Here is a 24,926-nt window from a genome sequence, read left to right on the forward strand (position 1 = left end):
GACAAGCCACAAAGCTTCTGGGAGAATGTCTGATGGTTTATATAGCGGGGGTGTCTCAAACCAATGTCAGATATTTAGAGGTAGCAAATTGGTATATCATAAACAATAAAACATAACCTTTAATGATTCTTTAAAAACCATACATCAAATCTAAACAAACATGTGCCAAAGTGCAATTGTGCAGTGCTCTATTAAAAACAAACCGTTTTGTACTTTATGAGGTATCATATGGCCCTTGACATTATCGTATTTCTTGTCCAGGTATTTCAAAACCTGGACTCTCCGACCATATGGGCCTTATATATACGTGATTGTGTGCCAACCGGCCTTTATGTCATCAGAATTATTATTACTTAATAGACATGTATCCAGCCCGTATACAAATAGCACAGCAAATGTACAGCATCGGTCAAATGCATAAGCATAAAATCACCTCATCAGCAAATTATATCCATTTATGATACCACTATAGAAACTGAGACCGCTGTACTTATCTTTAAACGCTTCTATAAAGAACGGATGATCAGGTAAGGTCCATCTGAAAACCTCAAGATCGTGACCCGATCTCCAGAATAGTCACCCAACGCGTTTCATCAATGTCTGACTCATCAGGGGTATTGTGACATCTTCTTCTGGCGCATAGCACGCCCGTTGTGAGATAGCTGCCTTTTATAAATCGCGGCATACCGCGGCTTATTGCCGTTTCCGGTTGCCCCGTTCAGTACTTCCGGTTTGCGCATGACGCCGGCATCTGCTCAGGCAACTTGCCCCACTTCCTGGGTTTTCCTAAACAGGCGCCGCGCGTCATGTTGAGACAGGAACCGACCATACCTTGCCCCACTTCCTGGGCGTAACCGGGCCTGTCGGTCTGCATATCAAAATATTGCGTGATTGGTCTAAGCAGTCACCTGACCATCACGTATCATTAGGAGCCGCTCACTTTATTTTGTTGCAACAATCTAATAGTGCGGCTTCATTTACTCAATCATAAATGTTGAATGCGTCCCCTTATCATTATTTATACGGGATCCGAATTATTATTTTATGATTGCATAGGCGTTATGAATCAGTACAAAACGCCAACACCCATATTATGGACATTGTCAGGGATTATCTTGTGAATAACAACAAATTCTTTACACCCCACCATAGGAAAAGAAACAGAAAAAAAGAGGAAGAGTCAAGATACCAACTACAAATTATGTATAATGTGGAAATTATTCAATTATTTTTGTTGCATGCATACAAAGGGGATACCACCAACCTCCATGTATCTGTAGGAATTATAGATAGGGTGCCCACTAGATCTGGCCCTATATGTCCCTAACTAGCTGTTCCCTACCTCACGCGGAGGTTGGCACCCTAAATTCCTGCGCAAATGGCGCCCCCACTCGTCGTCGGCTCTCCCTGAACTAGAAAGCCCTATCAAAACTCCCTACAAGAAGGAAGAAAAGGAAAGTGTCTCATTCAGTCCTTTGGGATATACAGATTGTAATGAGAAAATCCAATATGTTTCTCTTTGGAGTATGCGTTTATCCCAATCACCTCCTCTTGGATTTTGGGGGACCTTTTCTATGCCCATGAAACTGACCGCCTTCACGTCACCCTTATGTCTTTGGTTGACATGGGTGGCTACCGGTGTATCTCGTTTAAGAATTATATCTCTATGGTGTTCACCTACCCTCACCCTCAGCTCCCTCTTGGTCTTGCCAATGTATTCAAGGCCACAGCTACAGGTGATTTTATATACCACTCCTATTGATCTGCAGTTAATGAATTGACCAATACGGTAGATCTTTCCTGTGACATTGCTCTGAAATTCTTTACTCTGTTGAATAGAGGTACAATATTTACAGCTACCACATCTGTAACAGCCTTTCGGCTGTGTACCTAGCCATGTTGGGCTGTGTGAGGTTTTCTGGGTATAATGGCTGCGGACCAACCTATCCCTCAAGGAGCGGCCCCTCCTAAATGTAATTTGTGGATTGTCCGAGGTCAAGCCTCCAAGATCTTTGTCCATACATAGTATTGGCCAATGTCGGTTCAAAATGGCTCTCAGCTCATTTGCCCCATTGGAAAAGGTGGTGATGAACCTTATGATATTGTCTTCATTGGTTTGCTGTTTAGGTATAAGTAGTTCTTTTCTTTCCTTCTCTACCGTAGATTTATAAGCCCCTTTAAGAATGTCATCTGGGTATCCTCGTTCATGAAAACGAGATCTAAGGTCATCTGCTTGTCTCTTAAAGTCTCTCTGATCAGTACAATTCCTTTTCATGCGTAGGTACTGGCCTTTAGGAATACCTTTTTTCAAGGGGACTGGGTGACTGGATTCCCATCTTAGAAGGGAGTTCGTAGAGGTAGGTTTCCTGTATGTTTCAGTAACTATACGGCCATTTTCTCCCCTCTTAATGACTATGTCCAGAAAGGGTAGTCTATTCGCACTAACCTCACACGTGAAGCTAAGACCAATATCATTTATATTAAGATCTTTCACAAAGGTTCTAAAACTGTTCTCATCACCTCTCCAAATAACAAATACGTCGTCGATGTAGCGGAGCCATAGCACTATTTTGTCCTCCGCCACATCAACCTGCTCACCAAAAACGACATTTTCCTCCCACCAGCCCAGGAGCAAATTTGCGTACGATGGCGCACAAGGATTGCCCATCGCAGTGCCCCTGAGCTGATGGAAGAACCTGCCATCAAAAAGAAAAAAATTTTTTGTGAGACAGAATTCCAAGGCTTGCATAACGAACAAGTTATGTCTCTTATGTTTTGAAACGATTAAGGATTTACAGCTCTTCATCCGTAAACTTAAGTGGAAAAAACATTATATAAATATGGATAAAAAAAGCTGCACTGAATTGGGTATAGAGGGAGACCTACTTAATGATGTGAGATTTTTGTTCAATTTGGGGGATATGAATCCCAATGATTTGGGTGAGGGACCATTCACACAATTAAAAAATAAGAGTAAACAAATGCCACCTATCAGCATTGATATAGGGGCCCTTGATATATTTGCCAACTTGGTATCTAGAGATATCAAGGAATTGGATAATGGGAAAAAAAGACGATTCCATAACCTTACCAAGTCTGAGATGGATGGGCTTCTGGAGCTGGAGAGAGACAATACTATAATAGTGAAACCCGCAGATAAAGGGGGGAATATAGTATTGATGGATGTAGCACAATATAAAACTATGTGCTACTCATTATTAGATAGATCTATGGGGTATGAAAGAATGGAACATAACCCCACAAACACTTTTTTGAATGATCTTAAGAAGTTGGTGAATGGGGCCCTTCAGGCAAAACTCATTGATAAAAATGAGAAAGATTTTTTGATTCCACAACACCCGACGGTGGCAACATTCTATGCTCTGCCTAAAATTCATAAAGGCCTTTCGCCCTTGAAAGGCCGACCGATTATATCGGGTATAGGAAGTCTAACCCAAAATCTGGGTATATATGTAGACAAAATTTTAAGACCATTTGTTACATCACTTAGTTCCTATACAAGGGATACCACCGACCTTTTATTGAAACTCGACCACATCGAATTGGACACCGATATGATATTGGGTTCAATAGATGTAGAAGCCTTGTACTCATCCATTCCCCATGATAAAGGTCTAATGGCTGCGGACTATTTCCTAAAGACAAGGGGCGTCCAATGTATGAGACATAACTTGTTCGTTATGCAAGCCTTGGAATTCTGTCTCACAAAAAATTTTTTTCTTTTTGATGGCAGGTTCTTCCATCAGCTCAGGGGCACTGCGATGGGCAATCCTTGTGCGCCATCGTACGCAAATTTGCTCCTGGGCTGGTGGGAGGAAAATGTCGTTTTTGGTGAGCAGGTTGATGTGGCGGAGGACAAAATAGTGCTATGGCTCCGCTACATCGACGACGTATTTGTTATTTGGAGAGGTGATGAGAACAGTTTTAGAACCTTTGTGAAAGATCTTAATATAAATGATATTGGTCTTAGCTTCACGTGTGAGGTTAGTGCGAATAGACTACCCTTTCTGGACATAGTCATTAAGAGGGGAGAAAATGGCCGTATAGTTACTGAAACATACAGGAAACCTACCTCTACGAACTCCCTTCTAAGATGGGAATCCAGTCACCCAGTCCCCTTGAAAAAAGGTATTCCTAAAGGCCAGTACCTACGCATGAAAAGGAATTGTACTGATCAGAGAGACTTTAAGAGACAAGCAGATGACCTTAGATCTCGTTTTCATGAACGAGGATACCCAGATGACATTCTTAAAGGGGCTTATAAATCTACGGTAGAGAAGGAAAGAAAAGAACTACTTATACCTAAACAGCAAACCAATGAAGACAATATCATAAGGTTCATCACCACCTTTTCCAATGGGGCAAATGAGCTGAGAGCCATTTTGAACCGACATTGGCCAATACTATGTATGGACAAAGATCTTGGAGGCTTGACCTCGGACAATCCACAAATTACATTTAGGAGGGGCCGCTCCTTGAGGGATAGGTTGGTCCGCAGCCATTATACCCAGAAAACCTCACACAGCCCAACATGGCTAGGTACACAGCCGAAAGGCTGTTACAGATGTGGTAGCTGTAAATATTGTACCTCTATTCAACAGAGTAAAGAATTTCAGAGCAATGTCACAGGAAAGATCTACCGTATTGGTCAATTCATTAACTGCAGATCAATAGGAGTGGTATATAAAATCACCTGTAGCTGTGGCCTTGAATACATTGGCAAGACCAAGAGGGAGCTGAGGGTGAGGGTAGGTGAACACCATAGAGATATAATTCTTAAACGAGATACACCGGTAGCCACCCATGTCAATCAAAGACATAAGGGTGACGTGAAGGCGGTCAGTTTCATGGGCATAGAAAAGGTCCCCCAAAATCCAAGAGGAGGTGATTGGGATAAACGCATACTCCAAAGAGAAACATATTGGATTTTCTCATTACAATCTGTATATCCCAAAGGACTGAATGAGACACTTTCCTTTTCTTCCTTCTTGTAGGGAGTTTTGATAGGGCTTTCTAGTTCAGGGAGAGCCGACGACGAGTGGGGGCGCCATTTGCGCAGGAATTTAGGGTGCCAACCTCCGCGTGAGGTAGGGAACAGCTAGTTAGGGACATATAGGGCCAGATCTAGTGGGCACCCTATCTATAATTCCTACAGATACATGGAGGTTGGTGGTATCCCCTTTGTATGCATGCAACAAAAATAATTGAATAATTTCCACATTATACATAATTTGTAGTTGGTATCTTGACTCTTCCTCTTTTTTTCTGTTTCTTTTCCTATGGTGGGGTGTAAAGAATTTGTTGTTATTCACAAGATAATCCCTGACAATGTCCATAATATGGGTGTTGGCGTTTTGTACTGATTCATAACGCCTATGCAATCATAAAATAATAATTCGGATCCCGTATAAATAATGATAAGGGGACGCATTCAACATTTATGATTGAGTAAATGAAGCCGCACTATTAGATTGTTGCAACAAAATAAAGTGAGCGGCTCCTAATGATACGTGATGGTCAGGTGACTGCTTAGACCAATCACGCAATATTTTGATATGCAGACCGACAGGCCCGGTTACGCCCAGGAAGTGGGGCAAGGTATGGTCGGTTCCTGTCTCAACATGACGCGCGGCGCCTGTTTAGGAAAACCCAGGAAGTGGGGCAAGTTGCCTGAGCAGATGCCGGCGTCATGCGCAAACCGGAAGTACTGAACGGGGCAACCGGAAACGGCAATAAGCCGCGGTATGCCGCGATTTATAAAAGGCAGCTATCTCACAACGGGCGTGCTATGCGCCAGAAGAAGGTGTCACAATACCCCTGATGAGTCAGACATTGATGAAACGCGTTGGGTGACTATTCTGGAGATCGGGTCACGATCTTGAGGTTTTCAGATGGACCTTACCTGATCATCCGTTCTTTATAGAAGCGTTTAAAGATAAGTACAGCGGTCTCAGTTTCTATAGTGGTATCATAAATGGATATAATTTGCTGATGAGGTGATTTTATGCTTATGCATTTGACCGATGCTGTACATTTGCTGTGCTATTTGTATACGGGCTGGATACATGTCTATTAAGTAATAATAATTCTGATGACATAAAGGCCGGTTGGCACACAATCACGTATATATAAGGCCCATATGGTCGGAGAGTCCAGGTTTTGAAATACCTGGACAAGAAATACGATAATGTCCAGGGCCATATGATACCTCATAAAGTACAAAACGGTTTGTTTTTAATAGAACACTGCACAATTGCACTTTGGCACATGTTTGTTTAGATTTGATGTATGGTTTTTAAAGAATCATTAAAGGTTATGTTTTATTGTTTATGATATACCAATTTGCTACCTCTAAATATCTGACATTGGTTTGAGACACCCCCGCTATATAATTTGTATTGGTTGGACATGGCAGGATTCCTTGCTACAGGAATAGACACCAATCAGTGGATCAATGAAGCGAAAGACGTATTTTCAGATGGTACCTTTACACAAAAAAAGTATATACCCTCTTTCAGTGCTGCTTTTAAAGAGTTGACCAAGGTTTATAAAGAACAAGTTACTTCATGGTGGGAGGTACAGAGCTTGGAAAGTTATATAAAAGCAGGAATAGTCCCCCGCCATCTTAGAATATCAATTAACTTTGGTTATAGATATAAGAATACAACACTTTTGGCCAAATTAGAGAAAGAAGCAACTGATAGTTCATTGAAACTTATGAAAATACTCCTTGAGGAGGAGAAGTGTATGTTAAATAATATTAACGAACGTCTGAGAGATCAGATAGAGGTCACGAAGAAATTTTCTGCAGAGGCCGAGTTTACGGTGAAAGAATCTAGTCTACAAAACATTATAGAAAAATTTCAATATCATCTTAAAGAAAGGAAACATAAATATTTTATTCGGGATTTACAAGAATTCAGGGATAATAAAGCATATTCAGTATATTACGGAAAAACTAATAGACCGCAGGAGACAGATATATCATCTTCAGAGGCTGAGTTTTCTGACTCAGAAACGAGGTACAAACCCGGAAGAGGGAGAGTAAGGGGAAGGGGGAATCTACGTGCGGGGAGAGGATCTGGTCGAGGTTCCCCACAGAGGGATCATTTTTTAGACACAAGCTACCCATTAAGAAACAGGTTCAACGGCAGGAACCCCGTATAGACAATCATATAATTAACCTTTCCTCGAAATCCCTCAGTAAAGAACAGATGGCGGTTCTTAGTAAGGGGATGTCTTTTGTCCCAACATCGGATCTTGAATGTTTTGAAACGATTAAGGATTTACAGCTCTTCATCCGTAAACTTAAGTGGAAAAAACATTATATAAATATGGATAAAAAAAGCTGCACTGAATTGGGTATAGAGGGAGACCTACTTAATGATGTGAGATTTTTGTTCAATTTGGGGGATATGAATCCCAATGATTTGGGTGAGGGACCATTCACACAATTAAAAAATAAGAGTAAACAAATGCCACCTATCAGCATTGATATAGGGGCCCTTGATATATTTGCCAACTTGGTATCTAGAGATATCAAGGAATTGGATAATGGGAAAAAAAGACGATTCCATAACCTTACCAAGTCTGAGATGGATGGGCTTCTGGAGCTGGAGAGAGACAATACTATAATAGTGAAACCCGCAGATAAAGGGGGGAATATAGTATTGATGGATGTAGCACAATATAAAACTATGTGCTACTCATTATTAGATAGATCTATGGGGTATGAAAGAATGGAACATAACCCCACAAACACTTTTTTGAATGATCTTAAGAAGTTGGTGAATGGGGCCCTTCAGGCAAAACTCATTGATAAAAATGAGAAAGATTTTTTGATTCCACAACACCCGACGGTGGCAACATTCTATGCTCTGCCTAAAATTCATAAAGGCCTTTCGCCCTTGAAAGGCCGACCGATTATATCGGGTATAGGAAGTCTAACCCAAAATCTGGGTATATATGTAGACAAAATTTTAAGACCATTTGTTACATCACTTAGTTCCTATACAAGGGATACCACCGACCTTTTATTGAAACTCGACCACATCGAATTGGACACCGATATGATATTGGGTTCAATAGATGTAGAAGCCTTGTACTCATCCATTCCCCATGATAAAGGTCTAATGGCTGCGGACTATTTCCTAAAGACAAGGGGCGTCCAATGTATGAGACATAACTTGTTCGTTATGCAAGCCTTGGAATTCTGTCTCACAAAAAATTTTTTTCTTTTTGATGGCAGGTTCTTCCATCAGCTCAGGGGCACTGCGATGGGCAATCCTTGTGCGCCATCGTACGCAAATTTGCTCCTGGGCTGGTGGGAGGAAAATGTCGTTTTTGGTGAGCAGGTTGATGTGGCGGAGGACAAAATAGTGCTATGGCTCCGCTACATCGACGACGTATTTGTTATTTGGAGAGGTGATGAGAACAGTTTTAGAACCTTTGTGAAAGATCTTAATATAAATGATATTGGTCTTAGCTTCACGTGTGAGGTTAGTGCGAATAGACTACCCTTTCTGGACATAGTCATTAAGAGGGGAGAAAATGGCCGTATAGTTACTGAAACATACAGGAAACCTACCTCTACGAACTCCCTTCTAAGATGGGAATCCAGTCACCCAGTCCCCTTGAAAAAAGGTATTCCTAAAGGCCAGTACCTACGCATGAAAAGGAATTGTACTGATCAGAGAGACTTTAAGAGACAAGCAGATGACCTTAGATCTCGTTTTCATGAACGAGGATACCCAGATGACATTCTTAAAGGGGCTTATAAATCTACGGTAGAGAAGGAAAGAAAAGAACTACTTATACCTAAACAGCAAACCAATGAAGACAATATCATAAGGTTCATCACCACCTTTTCCAATGGGGCAAATGAGCTGAGAGCCATTTTGAACCGACATTGGCCAATACTATGTATGGACAAAGATCTTGGAGGCTTGACCTCGGACAATCCACAAATTACATTTAGGAGGGGCCGCTCCTTGAGGGATAGGTTGGTCCGCAGCCATTATACCCAGAAAACCTCACACAGCCCAACATGGCTAGGTACACAGCCGAAAGGCTGTTACAGATGTGGTAGCTGTAAATATTGTACCTCTATTCAACAGAGTAAAGAATTTCAGAGCAATGTCACAGGAAAGATCTACCGTATTGGTCAATTCATTAACTGCAGATCAATAGGAGTGGTATATAAAATCACCTGTAGCTGTGGCCTTGAATACATTGGCAAGACCAAGAGGGAGCTGAGGGTGAGGGTAGGTGAACACCATAGAGATATAATTCTTAAACGGGATACACCGGTAGCCACCCATGTCAACCAAAGACATAAGGGTGACGTGAAGGCGGTCAGTTTCATGGGCATAGAAAAGGTCCCCCAAAATCCAAGAGGAGGTGATTGGGATAAACGCATACTCCAAAGAGAAACATATTGGATTTTCTCATTACAATCTGTATATCCCAAAGGACTGAATGAGACACTTTCCTTTTCTTCCTTCTTGTAGGGAGTTTTGATAGGGCTTTCTAGTTCAGGGAGAGCCGACGACGAGTGGGGGCGCCATTTGCGCAGGAATTTAGGGTGCCAACCTCCGCGTGAGGTAGGGAACAGCTAGTTAGGGACATATAGGGCCAGATTTAGTGGGCACCCTTTCTATAATTCCTACAGATACATGGAGGTTGGTGGTATCCCCTTTGTATGCATGCAACAAAAATAATTGAATAATTTCCACATTATACATAATTTGTAGTTGGTATCTTGACTCTTCCTCTTTTTTTCTGTTTCTTTTCCTATGGTGGGGTGTAAAGAATTTGTTGTTATTCACAAGATAATCCCTGACAATGTCCATAATATGGGTGTTGGCGTTTTGTACTGATTCATAACGCCTATGCAATCATAAAATAATAATTCGGATCCCGTATAAATAATGATAAGGGGACGCATTCAACATTTATGATTGAGTAAATGAAGCCGCACTATTAGATTGTTGCAACAAAATAAAGTGAGCGGCTCCTAATGATACGTGATGGTCAGGTGACTGCTTAGACCAATCACGCAATATTTTGATATGCAGACCGACAGGCCCGGTTACGCCCAGGAAGTGGGGCAAGGTATGGTCGGTTCCTGTCTCAACATGACGCGCGGCGCCTGTTTAGGAAAACCCAGGAAGTGGGGCAAGTTGCCTGAGCAGATGCCGGCGTCATGCGCAAACCGGAAGTACTGAACGGGGCAACCGGAAACGGCAATAAGCCGCGGTATGCCGCGATTTATAAAAGGCAGCTATCTCACAACGGGCGTGCTATGCGCCAGAAGAAGATGTCACAATACCCCTGATGAGTCAGACATTGATGAAACGCGTTGGGTGACTATTCTGCAGATCGGGTCACGATCTTGAGGTTTTCAGATGGACCTTACCTGATCATCCGTTCTTTATAGAAGCGTTTAAAGATAAGTACAGCGGTCTCAGTTTCTATAGTGGTATCATAAATGGATATAATTTGCTGATGAGGTGATTTTATGCTTATGCATTTGACCGATGCTGTACATTTGCTGTGCTATTTGTATACGGGCTGGATACATGTCTATTAAGTAGTAATAATTCTGATGACATAAAGGCCGGTTGGCACACAATCACGTATATATAAGGCCCATATGGTCGGAGAGTCCAGGTTTTGAAATACCTGGACAAGAAATACGATAATGTCAAGGGCCATATGATACCTCATAAAGTACAAAACGGTTTGTTTTTAATAGAGCACTGCACAATTGCACTTTGGCACATGTTTGTTTAGATTTGATGTATGGTTTTTAAAGAATCATTAAAGGTTATGTTTTATTGTTTATGATACACCAATTTGCTACCTCGAGAATGTCTGATGGCCAGATGAGACAAAAATGGAATATTTGGCAAGGCACATCAGCTCTATGTTCACAGACAGAACAATGAAGCATATCAAGAAAAGAACACTGTCCCTACTGTGAAACATGGAGGAGGCTCTGTTATGTTCTGGGGCTGCTTTGCTACACCTGGCACAGGGTGTCTACAATCTGTGCGGGGGACAGTGAAATCTCAAGAATATCAAGGGATTCTAGAGAGAAATGTGCTGCCCGGTGTCAGAACGCTTGGTCTCAGTCGCAGGTCAGGGGTCTTGCAACAGGATAATGACCCATAGAAAACCTTTGGAGCGATTTGAAAGTCCCAAAACATCACTGCTCTAGAGGAGATCTGCATGGAGGAATGGGCCAACATATCAACAGTGTGTGCCAACCTTGTGAAGACTTACAGAAAACGTTTGACCTCTGTCATTGCCAACAAGGGATATATCACAAAATATTGAGATGAACTTTTGTTAATGACCAAATACTTATTTTCCACCATAATATGCAAAATAAATCTTCCCAAATCAGACAAGGTGATTTTCTGGATTTGTTTTCTCATTGTGACTCTCATAGTTGTGGTCTACCTATGATGTCAATTACAGGCCGCTCTCATCTGCACAATTGGGGGATGACTAAAGACTTTTTATCCCCACTGTGTATATACAAGTCACGTCAGGACTTCTTCTGCCTGCTCAGCTCCGGCTCTCGGACGCTCCGCTATTGGGGACGTGCTGCTATCTCTTGAGTTAATATTGAACGTGTAAAGATTCTGAAACTTTACAAATAATTTCTGCCTAATGAGGAAAGTAGGGAGCCGCTAATGAGCCCCCGGGCAGGAGGCGGCTGCAGCTCGTCGGGGGGGGAGACGTCCCAGAGGGACTCAGATTGGGAAGACTAATTGCAATTAAATGCGAGCAGAAATCCAGAGTCAGTAAGTAGGACGTGTGCCCGCTATAAGATAGGCATCACCAAAGTCTCAACGAGGCTCAGCCCCTCGGTGACTCGATGCGCCTCTTCCCTTTTTCAGTCCATGAACACAGTCAGCAGGACACGTCGTGGCAGTACGGGGACGGGGGGCAACTTTTAAATTTTAAAATAACTTTATGGGATCACTGAGCTTCTAATCCACAATTTGGAAACTGTCAAAAAGCTGCCGTCGATGGAATATTATATTTAGTACATTAATTGTCTGGTTGTTTCGTTGTCTCTTTAATAGCGCCCCCGGCTGGCCGGCTGATTAACATTAATGTGCAATGTTGGTCCTACAGTTGTGGCCAAAAGTATTGACACCCCTGTAATTCTGTCAAGATAATACTCAGTTTCTTCCTGAAAATGATTGCAAACTCAAATTCTTTGGTATTATTATCTTCATTTAATTTGTCTTAAATGAAAAAACACAAAAGAGAATGAAGAAAAAAGCAAAACATTGATCATTTCACACAAAACTCCAAAAATGGGCCAGACAAAAGTATTGGCACCCTCAGCCTAATACTTGGTTGCACAACCTTTAGCCAAAATAACTGCAACCAACCGCTTCCGGTAACCATCAATGAGTTTCTTACAATGCTCTGCTGGAATTTTAGACCATTCTTCTTTGGCAAACTGCTCCAGGTCCCTGATATTTGAAGGGTGCCTTCTCCAAAGTGCCATTTTTAGATCTCTCCACAGGTGTTCTATGGGATTCAGGTCTGGACTCATTGCTGGCCACCTTAGAAGTCTCCAGTGCTTTCTCTCAAACCATTTTCTAGTGCTTTTTGAAGTGTGTTTTGGGTCACTGTCCGGCTGGAAGACCCATGACCTCTGAGGGAGACCCAGCTTTCTCACAATGGGCCCTACATTATGCTGCAAAATTTGTTGGTAGTCTTCAGACTTCATAATGCCATGCGCACGGTCAAGCAGTCCAGTGCCAGAGGCAGCAAAGCAACCCCAAAACATCAGGGAACCTCCGCCATGTTTGACAGTAGGGACAGTGTTTTTTTCTTTGAATGCCTTTTTTCTCCTGTAAACTCTATGTTGATGCCTTTGCCCAAAAAGCTCTACTTTTGTCTCATCTGACCAGAGAACATTCTTTCAAAACGTTTTAGGCTTTTTCAGGTAAGTTTTGGCAAACTCCAGCCTGGCTTTTTTATGTCTCGGGGTAAGAAGTGGGGTCTTCCTGGGTCTCCTACCATACAGTCCCTTTTCATTCAGACGCCGACGGATAGTACGGGTTGACACTGTTGTACCCTCGGACTGCAGGGCAGCTTGAACTTGTTTGGATGTTAGTGGAGGTTCTTTATCCAACATCCGCACAATCTTGGGTTTAAATCTCTTGTCAATTTTTCTTTTCCGTCCACATCTAGGGAGGTTAGCCACAGTGCCATGGGCTTTAAACTTCTTGATGACACTGCGCACGGTAGACACAGGAACATTCAGGTCTTTGGAGATGGACTTGTAGCCTTGAGATTGCTCATGCTTCCTCACAATTTGGTTTCTCAAGTCCTCAGACAGTTCTTTGGTCTTCTTTCTTTTCTCCATGCTCAATGTGGTACACACAAGGACACAGGACAGAGGTTGAGTCAACTTTAATCCATGTCAACTGGCTGCAAGTGTGATTTAGTTATTGCCAACACCTGTTAGGTGCCACAGGTAAGTTACAGGTGCTGTTAATTACACAAATTAGAGAAGCATCACATGATTTTTTGAACAGTGACAATACTTTTGTCCACCCTCTTTTTTATGTTTGGTGTGGAATTATATCCAATTTGGCTTTAGGACAATTCTTTTTGTGAATGAAGATAATAATACCAAAGAATTTGTGTTTGCAATCATTTTCAGGAAGAAACTGAGTATTATCTGACAAAATTGCAGGGGTGTCAATACTTTTGGCCACAACTGTATATACCCGACTCACAAGCCGCTCTGAATCTGTCCAAACTTACAACTGGAGGTTTCGGCTGCAGCTGACTGACCTGCTTGCTGATGGTTTCTAGGCAGGATTTTATTTTTAAATTTGTAATGAAAAATATGTATAAATTTGCTACATTTTACTTTAATGGATTGAAGCCTAAAGCAAAACAAAAAGTTGATGGAGCTTAACACGGATGACGACTGTACAGCGCCGCAGAATATGATGGCGCTATACAAAACAAATGAATAAACATGGATCCGTCACAGCTTGGATCAGATTTGCTGCCTTGCTGATTGTTTCTATAATTATAAATTATAAGACTATATCCTTCAGCTGTAAGAAATAAGCCCCCCGGCCCCGTTAGGTAGCAGACGTCGGGGGATGACGCTGTGATACTTTTTGCAGTGAACTATTTGAGAACCACTCTCACCTGCGCCACGGAGGCGTCAGAAGATTTCCAGTTTCCGTGAAGACGAGAAGGTAAATGGTTAACTGCTGCAGACGAGGGACGACCACCCCAAGTTTCCGGAGGAGGAACACGACTGATGGACAAAGCAGGGCTGTGGAGTCTGTGCTCATTTTGGTGGAGTCGGAGTTGGAGTCGGTATAAAATGGACCGACTCCTAAAATAAATAATAAATTGGGTACAGTATTTCAATGCAGGATGTGCTGAATATTTTTTCATAGGAATTTGGGAAAGTTATAAAATGTCCTATAAATGACTGTTCTATTCCTGATCTAAGGCTACATTCACACACAGCGTTTTTCCTGCGTTTTTTGAGGATATGTTTTTCAGCTGCAAAAGCAGATCAGCTTTTTAAAAAAACCGCATCACCTGAAAGGTTTATGAGCTCATAGATAATGTTTTCAATAGCAAAAGCAGATTAGAAATCTGCTCTATCTATATATCCATTATCCATATCTGTCTATCCATATCATATCTGTACCAAAAAGAATGAAAGCCGGATAGCACACAGACTAACACTCCTTTTTTTCTAGCACCAGTCAGGTACACCTCATAGCTGCCCAAAAGGACGCCCAGGACAGGCATTGCTCGTCTTCAGTAACATCAACTGATAGTTGGAATAAATAGACTGCATTCATCACCACATCTTCTTAAGGTGCAGCCTTTATTTTCAAGTGTAGGGGTGTGCAGTATGAGGTTCTGCAGCAGCTGAGGTGTGCAGTATGAAATTCTGCAAAACAGTATGAGGTTCTGCCCACCCCCCCCCCCCAGGTTTGATCCTGGCTATGCCCATAGTGTGAATGTAGCCTGAGGATCTAGGCTTTTGTCTTACCCGAGATAAGTCATAGTGTGTGTATATATATATATATATATATATATATATATATATATATATACACACACACACACACACATACACACACACAGTACAGACCTAAAGTTTGGACACACCTTCTCAATCAAAGCGTTTTCTTTATTTTCATGACTATGAAAATTGTAGATTCACTCTGAAGGCATCAAAACTATGAATTACCACATGTGGAATTATATAATTAACAAAAAAGTGTGAAACAACTGAAAATATGTCTTATATTCTAGGTTCTTCAAAGTAGCCACCTTTTGCTTTGATTTCTGCTTTGCACACTCTTGGCATTCTCTTGATGAGCTTCAAGAGGTAGCCAGCGGAAATGGTTTTCACTTCACAGGTGTGCCCTGTCAGGTTTAATAAGTGGGATTTCTTGCCTTATAAATGGGGTTGGGACCATCAGTTGTGTTGTACAGAAGTCTGGTGGACACACAGCTGATAGTCCTACTGAATAGAATTTGTATTATGGCAAGAAAAAAGCAGCTGAGTAAAGAAAAACGAGCGGCCATCATTACTTTAAGAAATGAAGGTTAGTCAGTCCGAAAAATTGGGAAAACTTTGAAAGTGTCCCTAAGTGCAGTGGCAAAAACCATCAAGCGCTACAAAGAAACTGGCTCACATGAGGACCGCCCCAGGAAAGGAAGACCAAGAGTCACCTCTGCTGCGGAGGATAAGTTCATCCGAGTCACCAGCCTCAGAAATCGCAGGTTAACAGCAGCTCAGATTAGAGACCAGGTCAATGCCACACAGAGTTCTAGCAGCAGACACATCTCTACAACAACTGTGAAGAGGAGACTTTGTGCAGCAGGCCTTCATGGTAAAATAGCTGCTAGGAAACCACTGCTAAGGACAGGCAACAAGCAGAAGAGACTTGTTGGGCTAAAGAACACAAGGAATGGACATTAGACCAGTGGAAATCTGTGCTTTGGTCTGACGAGTCCAAATTTGAGATCTTTGGTTGCAACCTCCGTGTCTTTGCGCGACGCAGAAAAGGTGAACGGATGAACTCCACATGCCTGGTTCCCACCGTGAAGCATGGAGGAGGAGGTGCGATGGTGTGGGGGGGCTTTGCTGGTGACACTGTTGGGGATTTATTCAAAATTGAAGGCATACTGAACCAGCATGGCTACCACAGCATCTTGCAGCGGCATGCTATTCCATTCAGTCTGCGTTTAGTTGGACCATCATTTATTTTTCAACAGGACAATGACCCCAAACACACCTCCAGGCTGTGTAAGGGCTATCTGACCAAGAAGGAGAGTGATGGGGTGCTACGCCAGATGACCTGGCCACCACAGTCACCAGACCTGAACCCAATCGAGATGGTTTGGGGTGAGCTGGACCGCAGAGTGAAGGCAAAAAGGCCAACAAGTGCTAAGCATCTCTGGGAACTCCTTCAAGACTGTTGGAAGACCATTTCTGGTGACTACCTCTTGAAGCTCATCAAGAGAATGCCAAGAGTGTGCAAAGCAATAATCAAAGCAAAAGGTGGCTACTTTCAAGAACCTAGAATATAAGACATATTTTCAGTTGTTTCACACTTTAATTATATAATTCCACATGTGGTAATTCATTGTTTTGATGCCTTCAGAGTGAATCTACAATTTTCATAGCCATGAAAATAAAGAAAACTCTTTGAATGAGAAGGTGTGTCCAAACTTTGGTCTGTACCGTATACATGTACATAGTGTATTACATATTTACAATTTATTACAGTTTTTTGTGTTCTAAAGTTGTATTCCAATAAATAGATATTATGTTCTATCTAAATATCTTGATTATTGGATCATAGAAATGATTAAATGTCTGATGCTCACATTGTACTAGAATACATTTTTCATTTAAATATAAGCAATATATGTGGGAGTCGGAGTCGTGGAGTCGATGTCATGGAGTTGGTGTAAGGGAAATTGAGGAGTCGGAGTCGCAGGTTTGGCTTACTGACTCCACAGCCCTGGGACACAGTGTCCAATACCTGAAGGTGTCAGTGGGGTCCGCACATAACGGAGCGGTAGAGGAGCCCCAGAACGATGGAGCGTCGCCAGTTACTCATGTAACATGTGACCGAACAAGAGGATAAAAAAACAGCCGAGCGCTCGCTCACACAGGGATACAAATCAGCCGAGCGCTCGCTCACACAGGGATACAAATCAGCCGAACGCTCGCTCACACAGGGATACAAATCAGCCGAGCGCTCGCTGATGGTTTTCTGGGTTGCTCTCAGCCCAATGTTACACTGTGGAGCAGTGCAGATCGGCCATTATTTTCTTGTGCCGGTTCAGCGTGCCGCTAGTGGCTCCAATAGTTGGATCACCCATACCAGTCTACGGTGACGTGTGAAATGTGGGACTGCACTCGGATGCGTCACAGTCCGATGTACAATCACAGAGACGATGGAGAAGATGGAGAGACGACGGCCTCTGTCTTCTCCACACCTGTGCTGCAGGAGAGAACCAGATCACAGTAATCTGCCCCTCCGATCAGAGTCTGACAGCCGAATTGGCCCTTGCTGGAGAGAATATATGGCAGAGTGAGCGGACCCCCACAGTACGACCAATATCCTATATAGATTGTTCTCCAAGGGACGGTCCTGGGGTCTGTAAAGACCCTGTAATGAAGCATGTTCTGCTGTGACAGGGAGGCAGTACCATCTGTGTCTAGGTCATTTACAAGGAGAGATAGTATTATCTGTGCCTAGGTCACTTACAGGGAGAGACAGGGAGGCAGTACAATCTGTGCCTAGGTCACTTACAGGGAGAGACAGGGAGGCAGTACGATCTGTACCTAGGTCACTTACAGGGAGAGACAGGGAGGCAGTACGATCTGTGCCTAGGTCACTTACAGGGAGAGACAGGGAGGCAGTACGATCTGTGCCTAGGTCACTTACAGGGAGAGACAGGGAGGCAGTACGATCTGTGCCTAGGTCACTTGCAGTGAGAGACAGGGAGGCAGTATTATCTGTACCTAGGTTACTTACTTGGAGAGACAGGGAAGCAGTGCTAACTGTGCCTGTTTCACTTGCAGAGAGAGTATTATTTGTGCCTAGGTCTCTTACTGGGAAGAGAGGCAGGGAGGCAGTACTATCAGTACCAATATTCCTTACAGGGAAAGACAAGGATGCAGTGCTATCTGTGCATAGATCATTTACAGGTAGAGACTGGCAGGCAGTGCAGTGTCGTTATTTTACAGAGAATGATTCATTAAGCTGTGCCGCCAGCACTCGGGAGCGGAGCGTGCGGCTCCATGTATTTCTATGCGGCCGGAGGCAGTGCCGGGTATTAACATGCGAGACTCGTCTGTGTTTCTCACATGTGTGATCCCGGCCTAAAGCCCCCTTTACATTTAGCGGTGCACCAGCGATCCCGACCACGATACGACCCGGTCAGGATCGCTGGTGCATCGCTAAATGGTCGCTAGTGAGCTTCCACACAGACAGACCTCACAGCGATGCAGCGGTCGTTACTTACCTTTCAGACGCGGCGATGATGACGTCCTCCCGCCCGCGTCCACGCGTCGCTCGTCGGTGCCAGCAGGAAGCGCCCGACGAGAAATGGAGCTGCGCGATCAGTGACAGACAGCGGGGGAGCCGGTCGGAGGTAAGTATCACATGTAGCGATATCGCTGCTGCGTCAGCAAATCGGTGATGCTTTAGAGATTTCGCTATGTGTAAAACCCCCTTAAGAGTCAGGTAGGCAGTGCTATCTGAACCATCATTTACAGGGAGAGGCAAGGAGGCACTTACAGAGAAAGATGGTGGGAGTAACATCTGTGTTTAGAACACTTCTAGGGAAAGACCAGAAGGCAGCGCAATCTGTGCCTACATTAGTCACAGGCAGGCCGTACTGTCTGCGCCTACATTAGTCACAGGCAGGCCGTACTGTCTGCGCCTACATTAGTCACAGGCAGGCCGTACTGTCTGCGCCTACATTAGTCACAGGCAGGCCGTACTGTCTGCGCCTACATTAGTCACAGGCAGGCAGTACTGTCTGCGCCTACATTAGTCACAGGCAGGCCGTACTGCCTGCGCCTACATTAGTCACAGGCAGGCAGTACTGTCTGTGCCTACATTAGTTACAGGCAGGCTGTACTGTCTGTGCATGTACAGAGCACAGAGATGAGGGACAGGCTGCTATCAGTGGCATCAGGGAGGATATAGAGGAGATGTATATAAGACGCCCTGTCCTCCAAACCCCAGATTACTGGAATATTACGATTTAGAGGACGCTCATTACCAGCACACAGGACGCAGATCAGAGCGGCGAGAGATTAGTCCCAAAACGGAATTCTCCATCTCCCCAATTACTACAGCTGGTGCAGGGTCATCCGCCGTCTGCCCGGCTGTAATCACTGCAGATTATCTCTTTAATTATGTCTAGTGCAGATTAGTGGGGGGGGGGGGGGTGGGGGCACGATTCCCACCCTGCCCCGAAAAGACGACTAAGAAATAAATAATAGAGAAATATTACCCTGTTATGTTCATGAGGGGTATGACATTTTAGTTTTGTGGTGATCGATTGAGGGAAGGTCCATTACTGACAGGTCAGCCCCCCCCCCCCCCCCAAAAAAAAAGAAGGTCCATGTAAAAGTTGGTTAGAAGCCGTTAGATCTCATCTCCACTGGGAAATTAGACCAAATGGTTCCAAACCAAAACTGAGTCTTCTTTATGGACCTTTTTTTTTGTGGGGGGGGGGGGATGGGTTGGCTTTGACCAGGGAGCTTTGACCCCGAGCCTGCAGCAGCCCTGGGGGGGACGCACCGCTACGTGAATGGCTGCAGACAACTTTATTCCATATGCCGTAATAGATGTCAGAAAGCAAACCGAGCACGACATGCCCTCCCCCAGTGCTGACTGGCTGCAGCGGTCTCAGCACGTCACCAGCGCTGCAGCCTTTTACTGAGCTCAGGGGTTTGTACCATCTACACAGCAGAGCAGTGATTGACTGCAGCAACATCAACAAGTGGCCAAATAACAGAGACCAGGGCAGCGCAGGAGATCCACAGATCCCCGAACAACAGCACGACCGCCGAGCGCTCTCCCATAACACTGGCACCTGCAGGTTCCCCCCTTAAAACGGCACAACACCCGCAGATCCCCCATAACAGTGCGTCACCCACAGATCCCCATAACGGCGCGTCACCCACAGATCCCCATAACGGCGCGTCACCCACAGATCCCCCATAACGGCGCGTCACCCACAGATCCCCAATAACAGTGCGTCACCCACAGATCCCCCATAACAGTGCGTCACCCACAGATCCCCCATAACAGTGCGTCACCCACAGATCCCCCCTTAAAACGGCACAACACCCGCAGATCCCCCATAACAGTGCGTCACCCACAGATCCCCCATAACAGTGCGTCACCCACAGATCCCCCATAACAGTGCGTCACCCACAGATCCCCCATAACAGTGTGTCACCCGCAGATCCCCCATAACAGTGCGTCATCCACAGATCCCCCATAACAGTGCGTCACCCACAGATCCCCCATAACAGTGCGTCATCCACAGATCCCCCATAACAGTGCGTCACCCACAGATCCCCCATAACAGTGCGTCACCCACAGATCCCCCATAACAGTGCGTCACCCGCAGATCCCCCATAACAGTGCGTCACCCGCAGATCCCCCATAACAGTGCGTCACCCGCAGATCCCCCATAACAGTGCGTCACCCACAGATCCCCCATAACAGTGCGTCACCCGCAGATCCCCCATAACAGTGCGTCATCCACAGATCCCCCATAACAGTGCGTCACCCACAGATCCCCCATAACAGTGCGTCATCCACAGATCCCCCATAACAGTGCGTCACCCGCAGATCCCCCATAACAGTGCGTCATCCACAGATCCCCCATAACAGTGCGTCATCCACAGATCCCCCATAACAGTGCGTCATCCACAGATCCCCCATAACAGTGCGTCACCCGCAGATCTCCATTACTTTCCCACCTTTGGAGATGACGGCCACCAGCTGCTTCTCCCCCTCGCTCGCCTCTCCTCTCCCGGCCGCCATGCTGAGGCTCCGGAGACTCTGGACACACGAGAAGCCGGGGAGACACAGTGTGTCAGTGCGCGGCCGTCACCGGGGAGCGGCCATGACTAGTGCGGGCAGCCGAGCCCCGACCGCAGCACTCCCGGCGCGCACCACTCCGCACACCCACGGGGGGGATTTGCTAGTGATGCCCCTTATTCCGACCTTTATGGATCAGTGGAAACCTGAGAAATGGATTGTTCTCCTAAAATTGTGTAAATCTATGATTTCTAGACGGAGGAAAAGCAAAGAAATCCAGGCGGAGGTAACTGGTGCGGGCAGAGCTCCCCCTGCTGGTGTGGAGTTGGTATCGCCTGCAGACTGCTGCTGCCTGAGCGGAGAGAGAGAGAGACAGCGCCGGCGTCTGCCCTTCAGTGTCCTACTGTCTGCCGGAGTCAGTGTGCCAGGAGGCAGCGGCCAGAGCAGCGCATAGGTGAGCAGCCACTGCGCAGCGCCGGAGTGCACCGACACCACTACACAGCACCGACACCACTGCACAGCACCGACACCACTGCACAGCACCGACACCACTGCACAGCACCGACACCACTGCACAGCACCGACACCACTGCACAGCACCGACACCACTGCACAGCACCGACACCACTGCACAGCGCCGACACCACTGCACAGCACCGACACCACTGCACAGCGCCGGAGTGCAGAGCACAGACACCACTGCATGCACAGCGCCAGAGTGCACAGACACCATTACAGAACACCACTGCACAGCGCCGACACCACTGCACAGCGCCGACACCACTGCACAGCACCGACACCACTGCACAGCACCGACACCACTGCACAGCGCCGGAGTGCACCGACACCACTGCACAGCACCGACACCACTGCACAGCACCGACACCACTGCGCAGCGCCGGAGTGCACCGACACCACTGCACAGCACCGACACCACTGCACAGCGCCGACACCACTGCACAGCGCCGGAGTGCACAGCACCGACACCACTGCACAGCACCGACACCACTGCACAGCACCGACACCACTGCACAGCGCCGACACCACTGCACAGCGCCGGAGTGCACAGCACCGACACCACTGCACAGCACCGACACCACTGCACAGCACCGACACCACTGCACAGCGCCGACACCACTGCACAGCACCGACACCACTGCACAGCGCCGGAGTGCACAGCACCGACACCACTGCACAGCACCGACACCACTGCACAGCGCCGACACCACTGCACAGCGCCGACACCACTGCACAGCGCCGACACCACTGCACAGCGCCGGAGTGCAGAGCACCGACACCACTGCACAGCGCCGACACCACTGCACAGCGCCGACACCACTGCACAGCACCGACACCACTGCACAGCGCCGACACCACTGCACAGCGCCGACACCACTGCACAGCACCGACACCACTGCACAGCGCCGGAGTGCACAGCACCGACACCACTGCACAGCACCGACACCACTGCACAGCGCCGGAGTGCACAGCACCGACACCACTGCACAGCACCGACACCACTGCACAGCGCCGACACCACTGCACAGCGCCGACACCACTGCACAGCACCGACACCACTGCACAGCACCGACACCACTGCACAGCGCCGACACCACTGCACAGCACCGACACCACTGCACAGCGCCGGAGTGCAGAGCACCGACACCACTGCACAGCACCGACACCACTGCACAGCACCGACACCACTGCACAGCGCCGGAGTGCAGAGCGCCGACACCACTGCACAGCGCCGACACCACTGCACAGCGCCGGAGTGCAGAGCACAGACACCACTGCATGCACAGCGCCAGAGTGCACAGACACCACTACAGAACACCACTGCACAGCGCCGGAGTGCACCGACACCACTGCACAGCGCCAGAGTGCACCGACACCACTGCACAGCGCCAGAGTGCACCGACACCACTGCACCGCGCCGACACCACTGCACAGCACCAGAGTGCACCAACAGCACAGCGCCGACACCACTGCATGCACAGCGCCGGAGTGCAGAGCACAGACACCACTGCATGCACAGCGCCGGAGTGCACCGACACCACTGCATGCACAGCGCCGGAGTGCACCGACACCACTGCACAGCACCGACACCACTGCACAGCGCCGGAGTGCAGAGCACAGACACCACTGCATGCACAGCGCCAGAGTGCACAGACACCACTACAGAACACCACTGCACAGCGCCGACACCACTGCACAGCGCCGACACCACTGCACAGCGCCGGAGTGCAGAGCACAGACACCACTGCATGCACAGCGCCAGAGTGCACAGACACCATTACAGAACACCACTGCACAGCGCCGGAGTGCACCGACACCACTGCACAGCGCCAGAGTGCACCGACACCACTGCACCGACACCACTGCACAGCACCAGAGTGCACCGACAGCACAGCGCCGACACCACTGCATGCACAGCGCCGGAGTGCAGAGCACAGACACCACTGCATGCACAGCGCCGGAGTGCAGAGCACAGACACCACTGCATGCACAGCGCCGGAGTGCAGAGCACAGACACCACTGCATGCACAGCGCCGGAGTGCAGAGCACAGACACCACTGCATGCACAGCGCCGGAGTGCACCGACACCACTGCACAGCACCGACACCACAGCACAGCGCCGGAGTGCAGAGCACAGACACCACTGCATGCACAGCGCCAGAGTGCACAGACACCACTACAGAACACCACTGCACAGCGCCGGAGTGCACCGACACCACTGCACAGCGCCGGAGTGCACCGACACCACTGCACAGCGCCAGAGTGCACCGACACCACTGCACCGCGCCGACACCACTGCACCGCACCAGAGTGCACCGACAGCACAGCGCCGACACCACTGCATGCACAGCGCCGGAGTGCAGAGCACCGACACCACTGCATGCACAGCGCCGGAGTGCACCGACACCACTGCACAGCGCCAGAGTGCACCGACACCACTGCACAGCGCCAGAGTGCACCGACACCACTGCACAGCACCAGAGTGCACCGACACCACTGCACAGCGCCGACACCACTGCATGCACAGCGCCGGAGTGCAGAGCACAGACACCACTGCATGCACAGCGCCGGAGTGCAGAGCACAGACACCACTGCATGCACAGCGCCGGAGTGCAGAGCACAGACACCACTGCATGCACAGCGCCGGAGTGCAGAGCACAGACACCACTGCATGCACAGCGCCGGAGTGCACCGACACCACTGCACAGCACCGACACCACTGCATGCACAGCCCCAGAGTGCAGAACACAGACATCACTGCATGCTGAGCACCGACACCACTGCACAGCACAGACACAACTGCATGCAGGGCACTGACACCACTGCACAGAACCGTAGTGTAGAGCACCGACACCACTGCATCGCACCAGAGTGTGCACAGACATCACTGCAGAGCACCGAAACCACTACAGCACACCATTGCATGCACAGCACAGACATAACTGCATGCACAGCGCCAGAGTGCAAAGCACCGACACCACTGCAGAGCACCAGAGTGTGCACAGCGCAGACACCACTGCAGAACACCACAGTGTGCACAACACCGACCCCACTGCATGCAGAGCACCGACACCACTGCACAGTGCCGGAGAGTGCAGACACCACTGCAGAGCATCAGTGTGCACAGCACCATATCACTGCATGCAGAGCATCGTCACCACTGCAGAGCACAGACACCACTGCAGAACATCACAGTGTGCACACCACCGACACCACTGCATGCAGAGCACTGACACCACTTCAGAGCATCAGTGTGCACAGCGCCGACACCAC

At 47.1% G+C, this 24,926-nt stretch overlaps 2 protein-coding genes across 4 annotated transcripts in view; one reads left to right on the forward strand and one right to left on the reverse strand.

Moving 5' to 3' along the window:
• The window catches only part of ANKMY2 (ankyrin repeat and MYND domain containing 2), a 43,760-nt gene extending 22,429 nt beyond the window's left edge, over positions 1-21,331 (reverse strand). The window contains exon 1 of one of the 2 annotated variants that reach the window (XM_073582142.1): positions 21,074-21,331. In XM_073582142.1, the coding sequence (XP_073438243.1) occupies positions 21,074-21,137 (64 nt within the window). In that variant the 5' untranslated portion in view covers positions 21,138-21,331. Of the gene's footprint in view, positions 1-14,223; positions 14,442-21,073 lie in introns of those variants that run through there. The other variant, XM_073582143.1, reaches the window with a different exon arrangement.
• A 113-nt stretch (positions 21,332-21,444) lies between these two features.
• The window catches only part of BZW2 (basic leucine zipper and W2 domains 2), a 72,969-nt gene continuing 69,487 nt past the window's right edge, over positions 21,445-24,926 (forward strand). The window contains exon 1 of one of the 2 annotated variants that reach the window (XM_073582145.1): positions 21,445-21,588. The gene's annotated coding sequence lies outside the window, so the exon portion shown is untranslated. The remainder of the gene's footprint in view (positions 21,589-24,926) is intronic. The other variant, XM_073582144.1, reaches the window with a different exon arrangement.

Source organism: Dendrobates tinctorius, unplaced genomic scaffold, assembly GCF_039654945.1.
Source record: "Dendrobates tinctorius isolate UK_male_01 unplaced genomic scaffold, ASM3965494v1 ptg000070l, whole genome shotgun sequence".
NCBI lineage: Eukaryota > Metazoa > Chordata > Amphibia > Anura > Dendrobatidae > Dendrobates > Dendrobates tinctorius.